The sequence below is a fragment of the Ursus arctos genome, chromosome X, assembly GCF_023065955.2.
Source record: "Ursus arctos isolate Adak ecotype North America chromosome X, UrsArc2.0, whole genome shotgun sequence".
NCBI lineage: Eukaryota > Metazoa > Chordata > Mammalia > Carnivora > Ursidae > Ursus > Ursus arctos.
The window spans coordinates 11653187-11675979 of record NC_079873.1 but is presented as its reverse complement, the minus strand read 5'-3'; the positions used below and the strand labels follow the sequence as shown (position 1 = coordinate 11675979).

Below are 22793 nucleotides of genomic sequence, written 5' to 3'. Positions count from 1 at the left end.
CACAAGGTCCCTGTAAGGTTGGCTGCTGCCTTCTGCTTCCTCCTTTCTCCGGAGGGCTTTGCTGGGTTAGAATGAACCGAGGAGGTAGGACGAGCAGAGGGGCGACAGTACCGGAGAAGCGTAGGACCGGACTGAGAAGAGTCTGTCTGCAAGGGCTGGGAGTCTTGTTGGGGAGAACAGGGAGCCATTGAAGGGTTCTAAGTGAAAGGTTCCCTTAGCGTGGGTATTAAAGGATTGAAGGCAATCGGGATATTTCTCTCACCTATAAGATTTTATCTGTAAAAGAAAAGAAAGATAGGAAATACAGCAACACGTATATTCATTATTTCCTCCTTTGTGCTCTTCTGAATTTAAACAATTAAAGCCTTGAAAATAAACTCTTCTCTAAAGTTGAGGGATGAGGGACGCCTGGGTGGCTCAGCTGGTTGAGCCTCTGCCTTTGGCTCAGTTCATGATCTCAGGGTCCTGGGATCGAGCCCCGCATCGGGCTCTCTGCTCAGCGGGGAGCCTGCTTCTCCCTCTGCCTGCCGCTCCCCCTGCTCGTGCTCTCTCTCTGACAAATAAATAAAGTCTTTTAAAAAAAGTTGAGGGATGAAACAATTTGGTCTAATGATGACGAAACAGCAGACAAACCCCAACTGAGGGACATTCTACAAAATAACTGGTCTGTGCTCTTAATGAAAAACGCTGAGGAAGTATTGTTGCCGGTGGAGGGAGATTCGATGTGGGGACTAAACGCAGCCTGTGACCCAGGATTAGAGCCTGGCCTAGGCTTCTGTTTGGGGGTTTGTTTGTGTGGTTGGTTGGTTGGTTTTTTGTTTTTTGTTTTTCTTTGCCGTGACAGGCATTACTGAGACATTTGGCACAATTTGGATATCTGCATTTTTTTCCCATTGGTATTGTATCAGTTTCATAATTTTTATAAATACGCTACATTTATGTAGGAAAATATCCTTGTTTTTAGGAAATATATACTGCTTAACAAAAATTGAACTGAGTAAATCTGAAGATCAAATTGGCTTTATTCAACAGTTCATGACTCAGCATGTATCTTGGTGCGGGGCGGGCGGGGGGAGTAGATATGAAGGAAGTTTCCAAAGGAATTTCTATATGTTAAAGTAGGCTTACAGGATCCTGGGGGTCGGGCTAAGATTGCCTTTTGCCCTTAGCAAAGCATTAACATTAAGGCAGCTGACTTCCTCGAGGAGTGTCCCTCTGCTTGTTTCAAGGACTTGTCAGCTGGCTGTAGGTAATAAGGACATTTTTTTTTCTTGTGCCTCTGTTTCCCACATCACATGTATAGGGAGTAGCTATAAAGTTCATTGAAATAATGAACTCTCCAGCTGAGGCAAGAGGAGAGTGAACTGGGTTAAAGCAAGGAACGTAGGCCAGGAAAAGCTCTCACTAGGGACACTGGCAAGAATTGGGAACCTCCCTGGAAATGAGAGCAGAAGCCACAGAACACGATTTTCATATTTAAAAGTTTTACATTTTTAATGTTTGACTAAAGGAGGTCTGACTTACATGTGGTGCTGATTAAACTGTCCTACGGGGCCAGAGGTGAAATGAGACCTCCGTCCCAACTTACTTGCTCCGTCATGGCCCGAGGGAGGGGAAGAGCTTCCCAGCTGCCGGGAGCCAGTCGTCGTAGCTTGGAGACGATGTTGGCAGAAGAAAGGTCAAGGGCGTGACCGATGGTATTAATTCCTGGTGCAGGACAGGAAGTTGGGGGGAGGGAGGAGGGAAGGATGAGAAGGACCCAGAAGTCTCACCGGAGAGCACTCTGCTCTTCGCAGAGAAGGAATTCTAATAAAATGTGCTGGTTCTTACACATATAGGAAGCGTTGACACAGTTGGGCTCTTGTTTCCCTGTAGCTGGAAGAAGGCAGAGAAACAAGTAGTGGTGAAACAAGAAAGGAATTTATTTATTCCAACACCGAGAATACTGCAAACTAGTATCTCAAAGATTGTCTCCAAAGTGCTGAAAAGACATCCAGCTTTACGGAAGGAGAGTGTGGGACACAGGTGGGTTGGGTACATGCAGGTGGGCAGTGAAGGTCAAATCAATCAGGGTCTTGGAATCCATCATCGGAGGGGTCCTGCTGGCTCAGGGTGGTCCTTAGTGCTTGAGGGGCTATTTTCAGGTCCCATCAAGGGGTGCTTTGCCCTCAGGGTCTTTTGCCTGAGCCAAGAGACTAGCTGGAAAGAACGAAATCCATTAGAAAATTTGAGGACAAAATGTAGGTAGCTGGAAGTCCTCTTTCAGGTTTAACAGAAGCAAGTGCACTTGGACAACATGTTAAAAAGAAGGAAAAAAGGCCATTTCCCCCCGTTTTGACTCCATTCCCTCTAATGCTGTGTGCCTTCCAACCAGTAACATGAATTTTGTTACTACTGGTGGAGATGGGCTCTGTATGCTAATAGAAGACTTCTTTCTGCAAGGGGTAAAAATAGGTGAATGCACTTACCACATTGACTTGGCCATGACTTTGAGCAAATGTTTGATCCTTCTGGATCATGTATAAAGGTAAAACAGAAAACAGGCCATGGCAATTACGTGTGGACTAGTTTTCTGTTTGGAGGGTAAGTGGGAATGAAGCAAAGAGGGCGGAGAAGAAAGGAGATGAGAACAAGCAAAGTAATCCCCCCAAAAAACCCAGTTGAGCAATTGAGAGCTTTGAGGTGTTCTCAAACTCAGAAGCCATTAATTTTTTAGTACCTTTCAAGCACGAAGAGGGGCTTGGTTACGTAAATTATGACGTGTCCTTACAGTGGAATGCTTTGCAGTCTTTCCCGAGAATGAGTTATTTCTCTGTTTTGACATGGAAAGGTATTCAGAGTAGAACATTGAGTTTGTTCTGGTTTTTAAGCAAATGATATATAGCACCAAAACCAAAAAGAAACTGAAAGCGTAAATATCAAATCACTAGCAATATTTATGTCAGGCCAAGAATGAAGATTGCAGAAAGATTTTCAGTTTAGAGATTATACACTTCCAAGTCTTAAAATATTTATGTGTATGAGGTTTTTTTTATAATCAGAAAAACGCAGCAAAGACATGTGCACTTTGAAACATCAATTTAAACAATGTTCAGTGATGGATTTTTTTTTTAAAGCAACGAGGAAAGGGGCTTTGTTGCAGAGTTTGGTTATGCATCAGGCTAAGCATCCATGAGAAGAGAGCAGTGTGTTAGTAGAGCCGGCCCACCTAGATAAGACACGTGGAACTGGGCTGTGCAGTGTTGGCCTGGGCTTTCGGCGTCACGAACCTCCCTCCGCCAAATTGCACAACTCGTACACCCCAGCTGGGCCGTCTTCATCCCGGTGTCTCCACCCGCAGCACATGTACAGAAGTGAGTGTTGTTCAGTAACTGCTGGGAGACCGAGAACAAGTAGGAGTAAGCCGTCAACAAGTTGAATTTACTTCCAGACGCCTTAAACTGCGTCTGGTAAAATCTCAGGAAACACTGGGAAGCGGGAGGGTGAAAAGACCTCCTCTGGCATCCGCCCACGTGTCTTGGCTTGTTATGCCATCCGTTGGATCCTCTTTTTCTTTCTTTCTTTTTTTTTTTTTAAGATTTTATTTATTTGACAGAGACACAGCGAGAGAGGGAACACAAGCAGGGGGAGTGGGAGAGGAAGAAGCAGGCTCCCCGCCAAGCAGGGAGCCCAATGTGGGGCTCAGTCCCAGGACCCTGGGATCATGACCTGAGCCCAAGGCAGACGCTTAATGACTGAGCCACCCAGGGGTCCCTTCGTTGGATTTTCTTAACCTGACTCGGTTGATGTCGAGTATTATCAGTTATACCTTCTCTTTGGTGCCTGTCGTGTGTTTTAACACCTGTCCTCACACCTGCATCCCTAGCGTATATGTTGTCCTCCATGATCTTTCCACACCTGCCTTTGTTTTGTTCACTCTGTCACCATGTTGACTCTCAGACTCCAGTCTGGGCCCTGTCCTTCCACCTTGAACTCTACCGTCCCACATCTCCTTTTCCACTGAAGGCACACAAGTGATGTCCTGCGTCTGGTTTGAGCTTGCCATTTCTGGATTCAGGTCTTCCAGGGGCCCTGCAGCATCCCTTCTGGGCCGTGAGTACGAATACCCATGGCAACCCAGTGCTGGCTGGCATTGGGAGAGCAAGTGGCAGGTTGTCTGTGGTTCTGAGCTCTTGGCCCCATGGGTCACGGTAGGAGTCTGCTGAATGCTATGTACCCTCCTCACAGAAAAGCGTACACACTTGAAAAATTGTGTATGCAGTTCCAGGAAGTGCACACCCCAGAGATTACGCATCCCTAAATCCCTGGAACTCATCCTCTATTTTAGGGTACATGAAAAGGAGTGAGTTCACTTGAGACTAAAGTACAACTAAGTAAAGTGTGTTTCTAAAATTTTCTTCACGCTTAAAACTACCCGGAGGCACAATGAACTGAAGATAAGCCAGATTGGGGGTGTTGCAGTTATAAGCATGATGTTAAAACTGGAGGAAACAGTTTATTAATACAGCTGTTGGCATATAGCTGTATAGCCAGGTGGCTCTAAAACATAGTGGGGCAAATCATTTCGGTTTAGGGGTACGTGTGTATGCGTGTCTATGCCTGTACGCATGTGGGAGTGTGGGTTTTTAACAGCTCACAGAAGTTACAATTTTAAATATGTATCTAAGAAAATAAAGCATTTCATCTCAATTTATCTTTCATATCTGTTAGATATATTTCATAAAGATTTGAATATATTATATCTTTGTTCCTTTTGGCATTATGGACACTAACCTTTTAACATTGCTGGTCCTTTTTCAGGATGGACAAGCTTCATTTATACCATCTCTGGAAATGTGTATATTGGTAAGTGATGACGATGTTGCTTTGGGTTCAATTGCACTGTCATTTATACTACTGAAGGGGAGGGAAAGCGAGATGAAACGTCTTATGTAATCGAATACTATGTCACCCTTCTATCCAGCACCAGCCCTCTCTACATCCTAGTACATCCTGGTGTACCCAGGATAGGGCACCTCTCAGCTTCCAGCATGTTCGGTGAGGGAGGAGAATCTGAACAGCAGGCACGACAGTCGCCATTTTACTGTGGCTCGTGTGTGGATGTAAGGGCCAGCCATGATCACGTGGGTTGACACCTTGTCAGGAGATTGGCGACCTCTGTGCTGATAAAGGGATGGAGCTCTAACGGGCTGAAGGGATCAGGAATCTATCTCTTGGGAGGTGGACGCAGGTGAATTTGCAGTCCCAGGAGCCGCTGAGAAATCTCAAAGTTGGTTTTCTCTTATTTTAAGGCTTGCCTATGTGTGTCTTGTTGAGTCTAGTCTAGGAGGGATATTCAAGACCCAACCAACTGTCATTTTATAGATGAGGAAAGTAAAGTCTCAAGAAAGTTCTTTCACTTGCCAGGCCTATGCCTTGGTGGACCGGGCACCAGAACCGCGGACTGCCCACTCCCATCTCCCGCGCCGCACCCCGTCGTCTTTGTACAATGACGACAGAGCAGCCCCAGCATCGCGCTTGTATGTCCCGTCCACACCTTGTAGCCAGGCCGGCGGCAGAGGAGCCGGCCGCCGCAGCCGCGTGGAGCGCGCAGGGTGGGCTGGCTCCGGCCGCACCGACCCACCCCCCCTGTCCTCCCGGAGCGGCCCGGGCGTCAGGCAAGCCTCCCCGGGGCCCGACGGCACACTGCTGTAGCAGATGCTCTAGGCGCCCGCCCCGCATCCCTGAGGCCTTCGCGGCGCGGTGCCCACTGGCCAACTTCCAGCGCGTCAGTGGGATCTGCGTCTGGCGGCCTGAAGCTTCTCGGAAACGGGGAGGGCTGCTCTGCCCCGCGCCGGGCGGGAGGGACGTGCGGGCCAATTGACATTCCCAGGAGCTGCCTCACTCCTCAGGTGGGCTAACCCAGGGCTGTGCGTGAGGCCGTTTCCCAGCGTTTCCCCGCGGCCTCATGTCCCAGCCACCCACACCGGGCACGCGCTCGATAACACAGTCTTTGTCCTCTCCCCCTTACCTAACTCTCTCGGTTCCTGGACTGTTGTTTCTCGCGTCCTCCTTCGGATGAATTCCTTGCACTGAAATACGCATCTCACACTCTGCTGCTGGGAAAGCCGAAAATAAGCCTCCCCTCTCCCCTTCCCATTCCCTCAAGACAGTGATGTGTGGTGTGGATTTGGAGGCGGTCAGGTCAGGCCTGTCATTTCTGAGACCCTCTGGGGTTGGGTGGCCTCCACCCCCCTCCTGCACGCTAGCCTCCTCGGCAACGACTATCTTCCTGGGGCCCTAACGTGGCCACCTCCTGGGGTAATACAGCCCCGACCTCTGGCTTATTGAGAACATCTGCGCCGGACTTGAAGGCGACACGCAGAGCCACTGAAACCATTCTTTAGAATCTCTGAAAGAGGAGTTCAATTGCCTCAAATTACTCTTCCGGAAAATAGTGGTGATACAAAGCCATGTATTTTGATTTTATACAGTAAAAATGTCCTTCATTCCTCTCTCGCTGAAGAGCATTTCAATTATGGGTCAGAAGCAAAATTCACTTCTTGTAGCGTTTGAAGAAAGGTGAAAACTATTAGTAGAAGTATCACAAACTATATTAACCATCTGAAAGAGATGAAGCATCATTTGTTTTAAGATCTTGGAAAATCGTGAATATCACAACGTACTTGATACGCATGGAGAGTAAAAGCTGTTTTTATGGAGGTCGCATCGTTGACTTAGGATTTCAGGAGAAACCAAATAATCTGCACAAATGGAAAGTAATAGAGCATGTGAATTCCAAGGTGCTAAGGATACCAGAAATGTGTAGAATGAGAAAAGGCAGGGGCAGCAAACTTGTTATAAAGGGCCAGATAATATTTTCATGTCTGTGGACTGTACAGTTTGAGTTGCAACGACTCTTTGCTGCCGTTCCAGCGCAAAAGCAGCCACACTAAGACGTAAACAGTTGGGGTGGCTCTTGGAATAAAACTTTATGGCCACTGAAAGGTGAATTGCATATATTTTGCATGTGTCATGAAATGCTATTCTTTTGATATTTTTCAACTGTTTAAAAATGTAGAAACCTTTCTTAGCTTATGGACGCTACAAAAAAGCTCATGTTTGATTTTGGTTTAAATGGTGGTGTGGAGGATGAAGGGGAGAAAAATGAACAAATAATCTTCCAAACCTGTTTTTTTAATTGAAGTTTAATTAGTTGACTCGCAACATTACATTAGTTTCAGGTGTACAACATAGTGATTCAACAAGTCTAGGTGATGCTGTGCTCAGCACACCTGGAGCTCCCCACCATCACCATACACTATTACGATTCCCATTTTGCCCATCCCCCCCCACATCCCCCTCCCTTCAAAACCTGTTTTTTTTTTTAATTTATCTGAGAGAGAGAGAGAGAGAGCTCCTGCGCGCAGGAGCATGGGGAGGGGCAGAAGGAGAAGCCGACTCCCCGCTGAGCAGGGAGCCCCACGTGGGGCTCCCTCCTGAAGCTGCGGCTTAAGGCTTAACCGACTGAGCCACTCAGGCGCCCCCCTCAAAACCTGTTTTAATCAGTAGTTACAGCCCTGTTTCCTAACAGACCTTTAGTTCCAGAATTTAACAAGTGAAAAGCTCAATAATTGGAGGGGTAAGAATGACCTATATGTCCCCTTGTTTTTCTTGAGAAGGCAGGAGTTTCCGGAGACATTTCTATTCACTGGCCTGGTCACCTCTCATGACCTGGGCCACAAGCGCGAAACATCTGGCAGGAAATGGGGTCACAGTCTGTAGCGTTGGAGCGAACTTGCATCTGTCCGGGGTAAACTGGACGGTGGAGCAAATCCAGCTCGCGCAGCTGGCCTCTTGGGACTCTGCTTTAGCCAATGAGTGACTGGCCAAATGATCTCATTTGAATTTTATCTCTTCCCTTTCTCCTACCCCCCCATAGAGATGTTAATGAGAAAAACAAAAGGGCAAGCAAATAGCCAGAGGAAAAAAGACAAAGCAAATCTATAAGAGAGAATCTAGAAAACGCCTTCCGACTTTACTGCCTCAGTTTTATCTTGCTTTTAAAACGAGGATGGCACCAGCAAACCACAGATGGCAGGAACCGATAAGCAAGTAATTGTCTTTTCCAAAATGTCATGCACCTCCATTCTGTTGTAATAGATGCTATAAATGTGCATTGAGCTGGAATAAATCGACTGCCATTTGGGTTGAGAAAATAATTGGGGAGATTCCATAAAATGGAGATTTAGGAGGACTCAAAAAATATTAATTGATGCAGGTAGTTCTTCAAAGACGGACATTGGTAGGTTTTGAGTAAGGACAGATGGAGCATTCAACGTGACAGATTCCCGGAGTGAGATCTTTGACAGTCCTCTTTTACTGAGGCATCGAGTCCTTTGACCAGTCCTCAGCTGAAATCTATGCGGTATATGATAAAAAAAAAATTCAAAAGAAACTAAAAACCGCACGGTCAGAAAGCCAATAGATTCCAAGTATACTGGTGCTGAACCCCTTCCCTGCAACTGAGATGAAAATGACATTACACATTAACACAGAGATCGAAGTGTAGAGGAGTTTATATCCTGTATCCCTGCAGCGTGGGGCACTTTATCAGCTCAGACCAGTATCAGGTATACTGTTTGGGCTGAGAAAATATATTTAGAAATCTAAAAATATTTGTGGTTATTGAAATGACACCGAACTGGCTTACGTGGGTAGTAAAATGTTTCAGACTTACTGAAAGAAGTAATTATTCATGCTTAGTGTGTGCTAAGCCCTTTGCTTCTGGTTCTGGGTGGTATTAAGTTTGACACCGCCCCTGGATCTCAATAAAGGTGGAGAAACACTGGAAGCCCTCCCAATTGACCTCCACTTACCTAGAATGAGCTGGACTGAGCGGTGTGCTCCTTCCATGGGGAATACCTTGCGTGAGGTGCTTTGAACACCCAGGACGATCAGCAGCCCTGGTCTACCTGCCCATCGCTGCTCCCTCCAGCCGAATTGAAGTGGACTTGAAGGCAGTTGTGATTGTTCTCAAATCTGTTATGCCAGTTACATCAATAATTGCAATTATGCAATTTAATTAATTTGTAAATTAATGAAGTAAAGAGAAAAGGAGTTTGTATTTTTAGGGGTGCCTGGGTGGCTCAGTCAGTGAAGTGTCTGCCTTCAGCTCAGGTCATGATCCTGGGGTCCTGGGATCCAGCCCCAGTTCGAGCCCTGCTTCGAGCTCCCTGCTCAGCAGGGAGCCTGCTTCTCCCTCTCCCTCTGCAGCTTCCCCCCCATTCCTGCTGTCTCTCAAATAAATAAATAAATCTTTAAAAAAAAAGTTGGTATTTTTAGAAGAACTAAGTCAAATACTTTTTAAAAGTAAATTGCTGAAGAAGAGCTTTTGAATTAGTATGGGAAAGAGGACAGAAAAAGAGTGGGGGCAACTAATACTTTAGAAGGATTTCAGTGGTTATAGTCATTATAGGTGTGCTTTCGAAAGACGGGGTTCAATCCAATCAGCTGACCCACCTTGACTGTATTTCTAAAAATTGGCGAATGTATGCACATTTACGCTTTAATTTCAAATGTTGGAGGCAGCTGATTGTCTTTTTCTTTTTTTTTTTAAAGATTTTATTTATTTATTCGACAGAGATAGAGACAGCCAGCGAGAGAGGGAACACAAGCAGGGGGAGTGGGAGAGGAAGAAGCAGGCTCATAGCAGAGGAGCCTGATGTGGGGCTCGATCCCTTAATGCCGGGATCACGCCCTGAGCCGAAGGCAGACGCCCAACCGCTGTGCCACCCAGGCGCCCCCATGATTGTCTTTTTCAATTAATGATCCTGATTGCATCAGATAAGAGGGCTTGGGCTGTACATACAAAATTGATTAAATCAAACTTTGGTGGAAGTGCCAGCATGGGTGGAATGGCCAGTCACTGGGACAGCAGTTCTTAGAAGAGAAAGGAAATCTGGCATATGGGGAAGCATTGCCCAGCAATTAATCACACACTGAAACTGCAGCACTAACTTGAAAATATGTTTTCAAGTATTTTGCCCTTTCCGGACTGTTTAGGCAAACCAAAATATTTGCAGTTCAATTGTTTTCAGTTACATCTTCTTAACTACACTATTAGTTTTAACATTCTTGGCGAAGCTTCTCAATGGAAACTATTTATTATCTGATTTGGCTCTGCTTGTAATTGAAAGTAGTCAAAAACAATAAAGTATATTTTCTTTGAGACTAATTTTAGGTTCAGGAGATAACCAGGTGGGTGAACTAGCATAGAAATGATAAGAAGATAGAAGCAGTCTTTGTTTTCAGGGATCCTGTTTTAAACATTTCATAAAACAATACAGAAGCTAAAGGTACCCTTAGAATGACCTGGAAACCTGACTCCAGCATCTGTAACAAAGGGCTACCTTAAACTGGAGCATTTCACATGGCCTCTTGGGAATCAGCATTGTGATTCCAGCGGCAAAGAGAGTGGGCAGAAGTTGCGCTCTGTGTAAAGTGAGGCTGGCGTTCTTACGAAAACCCGAACTCTTAGCTTCTTTTTTTTTTTTTTTTTAATGATTTTTTATTATATTATGTTAGTCACCATACAGTACATCCCCGGTTGCCGATGTAAGGCTCGATGATTCATTAGTTGTGTATAACACCCAGTGCACCATGCAATACGTGCCCTCCTTACTACCCATCACCGGTCTATCCCATTCCCCCACCCCCCTCCCCTCTGAAGTCCTCAGTTTGTTTCTCATAGTCCATAGTCTCTCATGTTTCATTCCCCCTTCTGATTACCCCCCCTTTCTTTATCCCTTTCTTCCCCTACCGATCATCCTAGTTCTTATGTTCCATAGATGAGAGAAATCATATGATAGTTGTCTTTCTCTGCTTGACTTATTTCACTTAGCATTATCTCCTCCAGTGCTGTCCATGTTGTAGCAAATGTTGAGAACTCGTTCTTTCTGATAGCTGAGTAATATTCCATTGTATATATGGACCACAACTTCTTAATCCAGTCATCTGTTGAAGGGCATCTCGGCTCCTTCCACGATCTAGCTATTGTGGACATTGCTGCTATGAACATTGGGGTGCATATGGCCCTTCTCTTCACTACGTCTGTATCTTTGGGGTAAATACCCAGTAGTGCAATGGCTGGATCATAGGGTAGCTCAATTTTTAACTTTTTAAGGGACCTCCACACGGTTTTCCAGAGTGGCTGTACCAACTTGCATTCCCACCAACAATGTAGGAGGGATCCCCTTTCTCCACATCCTCTCCAGCAATTGTTGTTTCTTGCCTTGTCTATTTTTGCCATTCTAACTGGTGTAAGGTGGTATCTCAGTGTGGTTTTGATTTGAATTTCCTTGATGGCTAATGATTTTGAACATTTTTTCATGTGTCTGTTAGCCATTTGTATGTCTTCATTGGAAAAGTGTCTGTTCATATCTTCTGCCCATTTTTTGATTTGTTTATTTGTTTCTCGTGTATTGAGTTTGAGAAGTTCTTTGTAGATCTTGGATACCAGTCCTTTATCTGTAGTGTCATTTGCAAATATATTCTCCCATTCCGTGGGCTGCCTCTTAGTTTTTCTGACTGTTTCCTTGGCTGTGCAGAAGCTTTTAATCTTGATGAAGTCCCATAAATTCATTTTGTCTTTTGTTTCTCTTGCCTTTGGGGATGTATCATGAAAAAGGTTGCTTTGGCCGATGTCGTAGAGGTTGCTGCCTATGTTCTCCTCTAGAATTTTGATGGATTCCTGTCTCACATCGAGGTCTTTCATCCATTTGGAGTTTATTTTTGTGTATGGTGTGAGATAGTGGTCAAGTTTCATTCTTTTGCATGTAGCTGTCCAATTTTCCCAGCACCATTTATTGAAGAGACTGTCTTTTTCCCACCGGATGTTTTTTCCTGCTTTATCAAATATTAGTTGCCCAAAGAGCTGAGGGTCCATTTCTGGGCTCTCTATTCTGTTCCATTGGTCTATGTGTCTGTTTTTGTGCCAGTACCATGCTGTCTTTGTGATCACAGCTTTGTAGTACAGCTCGAAATCCGGCATTGTGATGCCCCCAGCTTTGTTTTTCCTTTTCAACAGTTCCTTGGAGATTCGGGGCCTTTTCTGTTTCCATACAAATTTAAGGACTGTTTGTTCCAGTTCTTTGAAAAATGTCCTTGGTATTTTGATCGGGATAGCATTGAAAGTGTAGATTGCTCTGGGTAGCATGGACATTTTAACTATGTTAATTCTTCCGATCCATGAGCATGGAATATCTTTCCATCTTTTTATGTCTTCCTCAATGTCTTTCAAGAGTGATTTATAGTTTCTAGAATATAGGTCCTTTACGTCTCTGGTTAAGTTAATTCCAAGGTAACGTATGGTTTTTGGTGCTATTGTAAATGGGATGGATTCCCTAATTTCTCTTTCTTCGGTCTCATTATTCGTGTATAGAAATGCAACTGATTTCTGAGCATTTATTTTGTATCCTGCCACGTTACTGAATTGCTCTATAACTTCTAATAATTTGGGAGTGGCTTCTTTTGGGTTTTCCATATAGAGTATCATGTCATCTGCAAAGAGAGACATTTTGACTTCTTCTTTGCCAATTTGAATACCTTTGATCCCTTTTTGTTGTCTGATTGCTGTTGCAAGGACTTCTAGTACTATGTTGAATAATAGTGGCGAGAGTGGGCATCCTTGTCGAGTTCCTGATCTTAAGGGAAAGGCTTCCAGCTTTTCTCCATTGAGAATAATATTTGCAGTAGGCTTTTCATAGATGGCTTTTATGAGATTGAGAAATGTACCTTCTATTCCTACACTCTGAAGGGTTTTAATCAGGAAAGGATGCTGTATTTTGTCAAATGCTTTTTCGGCATCGATTGAGAGGATCATATGGTTCCTGAGTCTTTTCTTGTTGATATGATGTATCACGCTGATTGATTTGCGAATATTGAACCACGCTTGCATCCCAGGTATGAATCCCACTTGATCGTGATGGATAATCCTTTTAATGTACTGTTGGATTCTATTAGCAAGTATCTTGTTGAGGATTTTGGCATCCATATTCATTAGGGAAATCGGTCTGTAATTCTCCTTTTTGAGGGGGTCTTTGCCTGGTTTGGGGATCAAGGTAATATTGGCCTCATAGAATGAGTTTGGTAGCTTTCCTTCTGTTTCTATTTTTTGAAATAGCTTTAGGAGAATAGGTATTATTTCTTCTTTGAATGTTTGGTAGAATTCCCCAGGAAAACCGTCCGGGCCTGGAGTTTTGTTATTTGGAAGGTTGTTTATCACTGACTCAATTTCTTCATAATTAATTGGCCTGTTTAAGGAATCAATTTCTTCCGGTTTCAATCTTGGTAGTTTATAGGTTTCCAGGAAGGATTCCATCTCTTCCAGATTGCTTAGTTTATTGGCATATAGCTGTTGATAAAAATTTCTAATAATCCTTCCAATTTCAATGGTGCTCGTCGTGACCTCTCCTTTTTCATTCATAATTTTAATAATCTGGGTCCTTTCTCTTTTCTTTTGGATAAGTCTTGCCAGTGGTCTGTCAATTTTATTGATTCTCTCAAAGAACCAGCTTCTAGTCCTGTTGATCTGCTCTACTGTACTTCTGGTTTCTGCTTGATTGATTTCAGCTCTAATTTTGGTCAACTGCTTCCTCGTGCGTGGATTAGGCCTGTCCCTCTGTTGCTGTTCCAGCTTCTTGAGGTGAGAATATAAAAACTGCATTTTAGATTTTTCTATTCTTTTGAGTGTGGCTTGGATGGCTATGTATTTCCCCCTTAGGACTGCCTTTGCAGTATCCCATAGGTTTTGGACTGTTGTATTTTCATTCTCATTGGTCTCCATAAATTGTTTAATTTGATTTTTGATTTCCTGGTTTATCAAGTCATTCCTGAGCAGGATGGTTCTTAGTCTCCAAGTGTTTGAGTTTCTTCCAAATTTTTCCTTGTGGTTGAGTTCCAATTTCAGAGCGTTGTGGTCTGAGAATATGCAGGGGATAATTTCAATCTTTTGGTATCGGTTGAGACCTGTTTTGTGTCCCAGAACATGGTCTATTCTTGAGAATGTTCCATGGGCATTAGAATAGAATGAGTATTCTTTGGTTCTGGGGTGTAGTGTTCTATATATATCTATGAGGTCCAACTCGTCGAGTATGGCATTCAAAGCCTTTGATTCTTTGCTTAGTTTTTGCCAGGGTGTTCTGTCTATTTCTGATAGTGGAGTGTTGAGGTCCCCTACTATTAATGTATTTTCATTTATATGTCTCTTTATTCTGGATAAGAGTTGGCTTGTGTATCTTGCTGCTCCCCTGTTGGGGGCATATATATTTATAATTGTCATATCCACTTGTTGAATACTTCCCTTAAGAATAATATAGTGCCCTTCTGCGTCTCTAACTATAGTCTGTAGTTTAAAATCCAATTTATCTGATATGAGAATTGCTACCCCAGCTTTCTTTTGAGGACCATTTGCGTGAAAGATGGTACTCCATCCCCTTACTCTCAGTCTGAATGCATCTTTGGGTTTGAAATGAGTCTCTTGTAGACAGCAAATGGATGGGTCATTTCTTTTTATCCAATCTGCAACCCTGTGGCGTTTTATGGGATCGTTCAAACCATTTACATTAAGACTGATTACTGATAGATATGATTTTAATGTTGCCATGTTGCCAGTAAAGTCTTTTTTTGTATTGGCTGTGACTTTCTGTTCTGTATCACTCTTGGGGCCTTTTTACTTTTATAGAACCCCCCGTAATATCTCCTGTAGGGCTGGTTTCGTAGTTACAAAATTGGTTAGTGACTGGCGATTCTGAAATGTCTTTATTTCTCCATCAATTCTGAATGACAGTCTTGCTGGATAAAGGATCCTTGGCTGCATGTTTTTCTCTGAGAGAGCTTTAAATATGCTCCCCCAACCCTTTCTCTCATTCCAGGTCTGTGTAGACAGGTCTGACGTAATTCTGATGCTTTTGCCTTGGTACGTGAGAAATTTCTTTGCCCTGGCCGCTTTCAATACTGTATCCTTGCATCTAATATTTGCGAAATGCACTATGACGTGACGTGGCGTAGGTTTGTCGTGGTTGAGCTTGGGAGGGGTCCTCTCTGCCTCTTGGACACGAATGTTTGTTTCCCTTGCTAGATTAGGGAAGTTTTCAGCTATAATTTGTTCAAATATCTCTTCTAGACCTCTGTTTTTCTCCACCCCCTCGGGGATGCCGATGATTCTAACATTGGATCATTTCATTGAGTCAGTAATCTCCCGTAACCTACATTCGTGGGCGTGGATTTTTTTAAGACCATCTTCTATTTTCATTTTTTCCTCTATTAACCCATCCTCCAATTCACTAACCCGTTCCTCTGCTTCTGCGACCCTGGCTGTCAGAGCCTCTAGTTTTGCCTGCATTTGGCTCATAGAATTTTTAATTTCTGTCAGATTCGCTCTCATTTCTGTCCTTAGGGATTCTGTATTCTCAGTAACCTTTTCGTTTATACTTTTTTCAATTCTACTCATCATTTTGACCATCGTTACTCTGAATTCCATTTCTGATAATTTGGTTACATCCATATCCATTATTTCTGTGGCAGAGGCCACAGTCTCACTGTCTTTTCTTTGCTGGGGGGGGCTTCTCCTTCTTGTCATTCTGATGAAGAGAGGTTGCGGGGTTTCCAGAGCCCAAATTATTGACTGGGTCCCAGGCCGTGCCCCTTGTTTTATAGGGATCTTAGGGATGTGGGCTTCTTCTTTAAAGATTTTATTTATTTATGTGGCAGCCAACCAGCGAGAGAGGGAACAGAAGCAGGGGAGTGGGAGAGGAAGAAGCAGGCTCCCAGCAGAGGAGCCCGATGAAGGACTCCTTTCCGGAACGCCGGGATCACGCCCTAAGCCGAAGGCAGGCGCTCAATGACTGCGCCACCCAGGCGCCCGGGTTGTGGGCTTCTTGATTTTTCAGCCTGCCTTCTGGGGGAGGGGCCTGCCGCGCCGATACTCAGGCAGCCCTGTTTGGGTAGAGTCTCCGTGTCCCCTGCGAGGGGGGATGGGGATGGGCACTCTCTGAGCCGGTATTTCCAGGCTTTTGTTCTCTGGCGGCTTTCCCTGGCGGTTTGCTGTGCCTCTTCTGAGAGTCAGAGCAGCAGCGGCCGAATCTCAGCCTCTGTCACGGAACAGAAGGATTGCGGCCCGTTCTCTACTAATGTTCTGGCCACTTTAACTCTGTTTCTGTTGGTGCTGCTCAACCCTGCAGCGTCCCGGGATGTGCGCCCCACACCCGGCGTCCCAGCCCTCACTTCCAGGGCCGGCGCGTCTCTGTCCTTTGTGTTTCTAACGCCGCCAGCCGCCCCGCGCGCGCTCCCGGATCTCCCGGTCTCAGTCTGGATCCCGTGAGCGCACCGGGATTCCGGGGTTCCGCGAGATGCCTGGTGGCGCGCGCACCCGGCTCACGGTCTCAGTCTGCTGTTTTGCGGGTGCCGACCGTGAGCCCCGCCCGCTCTCCCGTGCAAGTGGCTACCGCCTCCTGGCGCCCGAACACGGCGGCTCCCTCCCCCTTCCGTTTATCTTCCGATATCTGTGCACGGTTTCATGGCTCCCCGCTTCGTACCTCAATACTCAGCCCTGGAGATGTTCATTTGTAGAGATCCAGATGCGTCTTCCTGCGTCTCAGGCTGGTTCCATGGTTGTTTAGGCTGGTCTGGTACCTATCCAGCTCGACTCGGGGGACCGGCTGAAAAAGGGGTCCCCTACTCCTCCGCCATCTTAACTCCTCTCTCCCGAACTCTTAGCTTCTAAATTCAGGTTTGCTCACAGACCCATGAACACCGCAGTCAAGCAAGCTCCCCTGAGAGGAGGTGCAGAGGAATCCCGATTCTGCATTGTTCGAGAGTTGTCTCTTGCCAGCTCACTCCATAAAGACAGGGGAGGGGCTGTATAAGTTGTTGGGGTTTATGTACGGTGAACGTCCTACATCATGAAATGAGGGGCCAGGCAGGAGTAGACCTTATGGGTAACGTATATGGGTGTTGTATATGAATGAGTTGAAGATAAAAGACATGGTCCACCGCCCCCGGGGAATCTCAGTAAAGCACACTTAATAAAATGCTTCTTCATCTCACAAAGATATTGCCCGGTTCTAAATGAGATTATTCTTAGATTCCCAGAGCTCTGTTTTACTGCCAAATCCACGCATGAGTAGAAAGTCCGTGGAGGTCTGTCATTCACTTCCATGGCATCTGTTGACCTAAATCTTCAATAAAGAAGGGACCTTTAGTGGTGTGCTGGGCCGGCTGTCGCTAGCTCGAGGGGGGCCAATCATGCACCTCTTCCCTGACCTCGCACCTCACATCGCGAGCTTGAAACTGGCCACAGTGGGAACCTTTACGCCGCGGAAATGAGCACGCACTACAAATCGGGTTCATTCTGCCGCTCCTCTCTGAAAGCCAGTTTTATTTTTTATTTTTTTTAGATTTATTTATTTGTCAGAGAGAGGGAGTGAGTGCAAGCAGGGGGAGAAGGAGGCAGAGGAGAAGCAGGGTCCTTGCTTGGGGGACTTGGTCCCAGGACCCTGGAATCATGACCTGAGCCGAAGGCAGGTGCTTAACTGACTGAGGAACCCAGGTGTCCCAGAAAGCCAGTTTTAAACATTGACTAGCACACCCCTGCTTCTGGGACAGAGGTTCTTAATCTTTTGTGCCGTGGACCCTTTTGTCATTTGCCAAGACTCCCATCTCTGAACAGTATTTTGTTGTTGTTGTTTTTTAATTCAATGAAGTCATTAAAACGTTAAAAGGAGAAGTTTACGGTACAGTTACAGGTGTGCTGCTTTGATGGCATTTGAAAGAACAGCGTCGTGCAGCGTCTCTACATTCTCAGTAGTGGTTCACAGGAAGTGTGTTTTGAGGTGGCCACAGCACTGTAATGTGAAGGGAAGATATCTGTGATTTCTACTGGAGACGGAGTCGTCGGCCCAGCTAATACTACAGTGCTTGTTGGCTACATTCATGACCGAAGGAAAGGCCACATCTCCGCTAGGTGTCCGTGAAAAGAAAGGTGCGATTTATCTGCCATCTGGTGATTGCACTGACTCCAGGCTAAGAACTCCGCTCGATTAGGGTCCTATTTCATATTTGCCAGCATCGAAATGAGCCTGGTTGCTTCACACAGCTTATCTCCAAAGTGGAGGGAAAAGGGAGAATTTCTCTAGAAAAAGAAATCACTATGTTTGGACTCCAGTATTCACAACATTCACAAATATAGTTTCTGTTTATATAATAATTCCTCAAGCTATTTTTTTTAATTTAAATAAGCACCCCCTAATTGATTATTCAGCTCTAACTTTAAGATGTCAGGGGGATGCCCATATTTATATCACCAAATGTCATGAAGGTGTATCCCTCTTAGACGGTTCTGTGGGCTTCTCTCCCTACTTGGAATCTTCTCTCTGTTGTCCATTTACTTGTCTTGGTTTTTTACCCGACGGAAAGAACCAGCCCCAATCCCACCTCCTGTCTCTAGCCTCCTGCGGCTGTTCCAGCCCACCGTGGCTTCTCCATTCCCTGCCCTCGTGCAGAACCACTACTGTCCTCCTCACATCCCTATATTATTCTGTTCCTAGTGTGGAGTCTATTAGGCTCCTCCCTCCCACTGTGGCCAAGTCCTTTAGATTCCTTCTTAACCCCACCTCTAAAATCTATCCCACTCAGTTCAGACTGTGATTCATTTTCTTTTTTCTTTTTTAAAGATCTTATTTATCCATTCGAGAGAGAGTTCGTGCACGCATGAGAGGGGGCAGGGGCAGAGGTCTGAGAGGGTGAGGGAAAGGGACAGGCAGACTCCCCACTGAGCGTGGACCCCCAACACGGGCTCAATCCCAGGACCCTGAGATCTGGACCTGAGCCCAAGTCAGCCGCTTAACCGACTGAGCCAGCCAGGTGCCCCCGGACTGTAATTCATTTTTACTGAGACTGTGACAACAAACCCCTAACAGGTCATCCTATCTTCACTCTTCCCCGCTCTGGTCTATTCTACGCTCTGCTCCCAGAGTTGTGTCTCCAAGACATAGATCTGACCATTTCACACCCCACTCTCTCCTCAGAGGCCCCCCACTTTATATGGATAAGCATGGCTTCCAAATTTTTTCTTGATCTGAAGCCAATTTACATTTCCATCATTCTTCCCAGAGGAACGTCACAGTAGTGGTAGAAGGGTCACCCTTCCCCTAGAGACGCCTCGCACGTTCCCAGCACCTTACCTTTGCACAGGCTGTTGTCTTCTCTAGAATGCCCTTTCTCCTAGCTTTACCTGGTGTAGGTCTCTGGAATCCTGCAGAGCTCTGTGCAAGTCAACTCCTCCACAACAAATCCTTAGGGCCCCTAGACCTGAATTAGCCCCTACAGCCCCATTCTCTCGTTGAACTTTGCTCATTATTGTTGCATTAAGACACAATTTCATTTGTATTTCATCTGTCAGTCTCATTATAGAAGGGGTAGAAACGCAGCCATCCTGAAGACACCCCCCCAACACACACAGCATTTAGCACAGAGCCTTGTTCATAGTTCAGTAGCTATCCCACTCACTTATTTTTCAAGGGAATTACTCTGATTCTTTTATGAAAATATATTTAGCTCCTCCCAGTGAGATTTGAGTTATTTGTATAAAAGGAATCTGAGCGGCACCTGGCTGGCTTAGTCGTTAGAGCTTGCGACTCTTGCTCTTCATGGTCATGCGTTCGAGCCCCACGTTGGGCGTGGATCCTCCTTTAAAAAAAAAATAAAAGGAATCTGCTTTGCTCTTCTTTGGATTTTCTCATAATACTAGGCATTTGTGGATGCTCCAGAAATACTTGTTGACAGGAATTAATGATGGCATTTACTAATTTTCCTAAGTATGCTTCATTCTTATGAGGTGTGTATAATTTGCCCAAGCAAGCATTCTTATTAGCATGTAATGCTGAAGACTTTGCTTATTAATTGAACTGTTAGTCTGCCATCGAAAGTATAAGTGGAAGCACGATGCAGGATTCACCTCCCCTTTTTTTTTTTTCTACATTGGGAACCAGGCAGTTTCAGACTTTAATACTTTCAAATATAATCAACCAAGAGATTTAAGGAGATTCCTAAGTCTCTTATGTCTGAGGTTGAAATGAATATTACGGTGCTATGTAGTTAACCACGTTTGTAACCGTGTGATAAATGTACTGTAAAGAACATTCTATCTCATGGGTCATCTTTTTTGTAGGGCCCGATGATGCACAACAAAAAATAGAGCCACATCACACAGCAGTGCTGGGGGAAGGTGACAGTGTCCAGGTGGAAAACAAGGTAAGTATTAAAAATTGTTAATTTTCTTAAATTGCACTTCCTACTAGTTTACAGGTAAATGCCTAAAGTAAAAGTGCAGCTGGAACATTTTCTTTCTTCCTTGGGCAAAGAAACTATGCCACAAGCTTATCATCCCCTTTCATCAACCTCTTATTTCTATTGGTTTATTTTAAAGTTTTCTCTATACCCATTTCTCATCTTCAGGACTCATCTGAAGTCTCTGTGGTTTACCCCTTGAAATTTAGCCCTAGGAACATGTCTTCCTTGTCTCTTAATTTTCTTTCTTTAGACACTTGATTTATTTTATTTTTAGTCTAAGCAAAAATGGATCAGCCCTCTAGGAGTATAAATATAGATCTCCGTTCTTACTCACAGAGAGCCCTTGGCAAGTCAGCCCCATTTCGAACCGAGAGGAGCATATGATGCATTTTGTAGTCCCTTTTGTGTTGAACCCCTGCTTCCTAGATAGAGTTTCTGATGTTTTAGGAGTCTCGGGAGCTTCTATCCCCAGATTGCCAAGTTTCTTCCCTGGGTCTCTTTCATTACCTTGGGTGATTCTCTCACTCTCTTGTGAGCCTGCTAAGCCAATCTGATGGCTTCGTGTCTTCATAAAGAAGATTGAAGAGACAATTATGAAAAAGCTCCTGACGAGATGAATTTTGCAAAGTAGGGATGAAAACTGCTTCAGTGTGCAGGTGACTGGTGGAGAGGCGGGCTGCCTGCCGTGTGGCGCCCTGCCCCTGGGGTTGTAGAATGCAGTGGATTTCTTTTCTGGCAGCTCACCTACTGCTGCCTTAGTCGTCCACGGCACCACCATGAACTAGGAAGCAAGTAGCTCCTCCTGGGCACCAGAGAAAATACAGATCTCAGGGTCCGTGCCCTCTCTTATTAGGTTGAACTGTTTGAAACTGCTACTTTTGACCTACAGAAAGGGCATTTTCCTCTGTGCTGATCCCATGCAGGAAAGAGGCTGGAAGCTACACGCAGGCCAGAACCTTCTGATAGCGGGTTTGTTTGTAACATTACCTGATTTAACTTGACACCTCCGTTCTTCCTATAATCTAGCAGAGGGCACACTGCAGATGAGAAGGACTTGGAAGCTGGAACGAACCACCAGAAAGGGTTGCCGAGGGGAGCCAGAAAGGTGGGAGGCAGCTGGGAGAGCCAAGAGTTGGTGAAAACATCAGTTCTCTGGCCCCAGAGGCACCGCTCTGTTGTGGGCCCTTCTGTCATTATTGCTGTGTACGAGCGCAGCCGGAGCCTGCAAGGCACGAGAAAGATTTCTATGAAAAAAAGGATTTTAGAAAATTAGCATTTCGGTGGGTGTGTCATGCTTATGTCCACGGATCGCAGAAAGTCCCGTCCCCTGTAGATTACAAGGGAGATAGTGAAGGTGTGAAGCTTGACCTCGCCACTTGCGAGCTGTGTGACTTTGGGCACGTTCCTCAACCTCTCCGAGATTTGGTTTCTTTGGCTGCAAAATCGAAGTAATGATGCCATGGGCAGGGGTTGGTAGAATATGGGAGATGGCATATGTCAGGAGTCTACCCCAGGTCTAGCACAGGGGTCAGTAAATTCTGCCCAACAGGCCAAATTCAAACCTGGCTTTGTAAATAAAGTTTTGTCGGAGCACAGCCATACCCGTTCCTTTCTGTTTGTCTGTGAACGTTTTCACACCACAACGGTAGAGTGGAGTGTTTGCAGCAGAGACTGGATGACCCACAAAGCCTAAGATACTTATTCTCTGGCTCTTTACAAGGGCAGGTGTGCTAATCCCTGATCTAGTGCCTAGTGGGTGCCCAATAATGGGAACTAGAAAGTTCACTGATGTAAATGCCTAATTTAACAGATAGTCATATCAGATACGTGTTACCTAATGAGGACTCATACTTTAGGGCTGAAGGTTCAGGGCACATAACAGTTTCTAGAGCTAGAAAAAGCATCTGAAGTATCCTGATTCACTCCATGGCCCCAGGTCAGGGTTATCTGCACTTGGAAATAAGCCTGAGGATTAAAGAAGGGAGATGTGACTTCCTAATGCTCCCCCTAACCCCATTTGCACTGAGTCGTGGTCAAGAAGAAGGATTTGGCATACTCCCTGGCTTCCTTCTTGCCCTTTCAGTACTCCTTACTTCTGAGTCTTCCACAGTCATGCCTGGCTGCCTGGTTAACCAGCAGTATGGGTGGTTTCCTCTAGAGTGGCCAGTGCTCTGGGGCAGGAGAGGGGGCACTGAAGGGTTGATGCGGATCGCGTCTGTCCCCAGCTTTCCTGCTTCCAGCTTAGCATTTGACTTGTCTTAGGTCAGCACATTTTCGGCTTCAGGGACCCCTGTCTTCATGCAGAGGGTGGATTGTCCTCTGTGACCATTACTCTGAAGTCTTCCGTGGCAGGTAGCAACTGCAGGGGGCTTGGTTTACTGCCCGATTTCAGAGTCTTTAAGCCAGACCCTTTGACTTCTTAGAGGAAGCCCATACTCCCACCAGTGGCTTCAAAATAGTCTTAA

The 22793-nt window shown here is 45.2% G+C and overlaps 1 protein-coding gene across 4 annotated transcripts in view; it reads left to right on the top strand.

Moving 5' to 3' along the window:
• PIR (pirin) overlaps positions 1-22793 on the top strand; it is a 107953-nt gene that overhangs the window by 75555 nt on the left and 9605 nt on the right. For 3 of the 4 annotated variants that reach the window (XM_057310226.1, XM_026478092.4, XM_026478090.4), the window contains 2 exons: positions 4801-4845; positions 20207-20289. In XM_057310226.1, the coding sequence (XP_057166209.1) occupies positions 4801-4845; positions 20207-20289 (128 nt within the window). The remainder of the gene's footprint in view (positions 1-4800; positions 4846-20206; positions 20290-22793) is intronic. The other variant, XM_026478091.4, reaches the window with a different exon arrangement.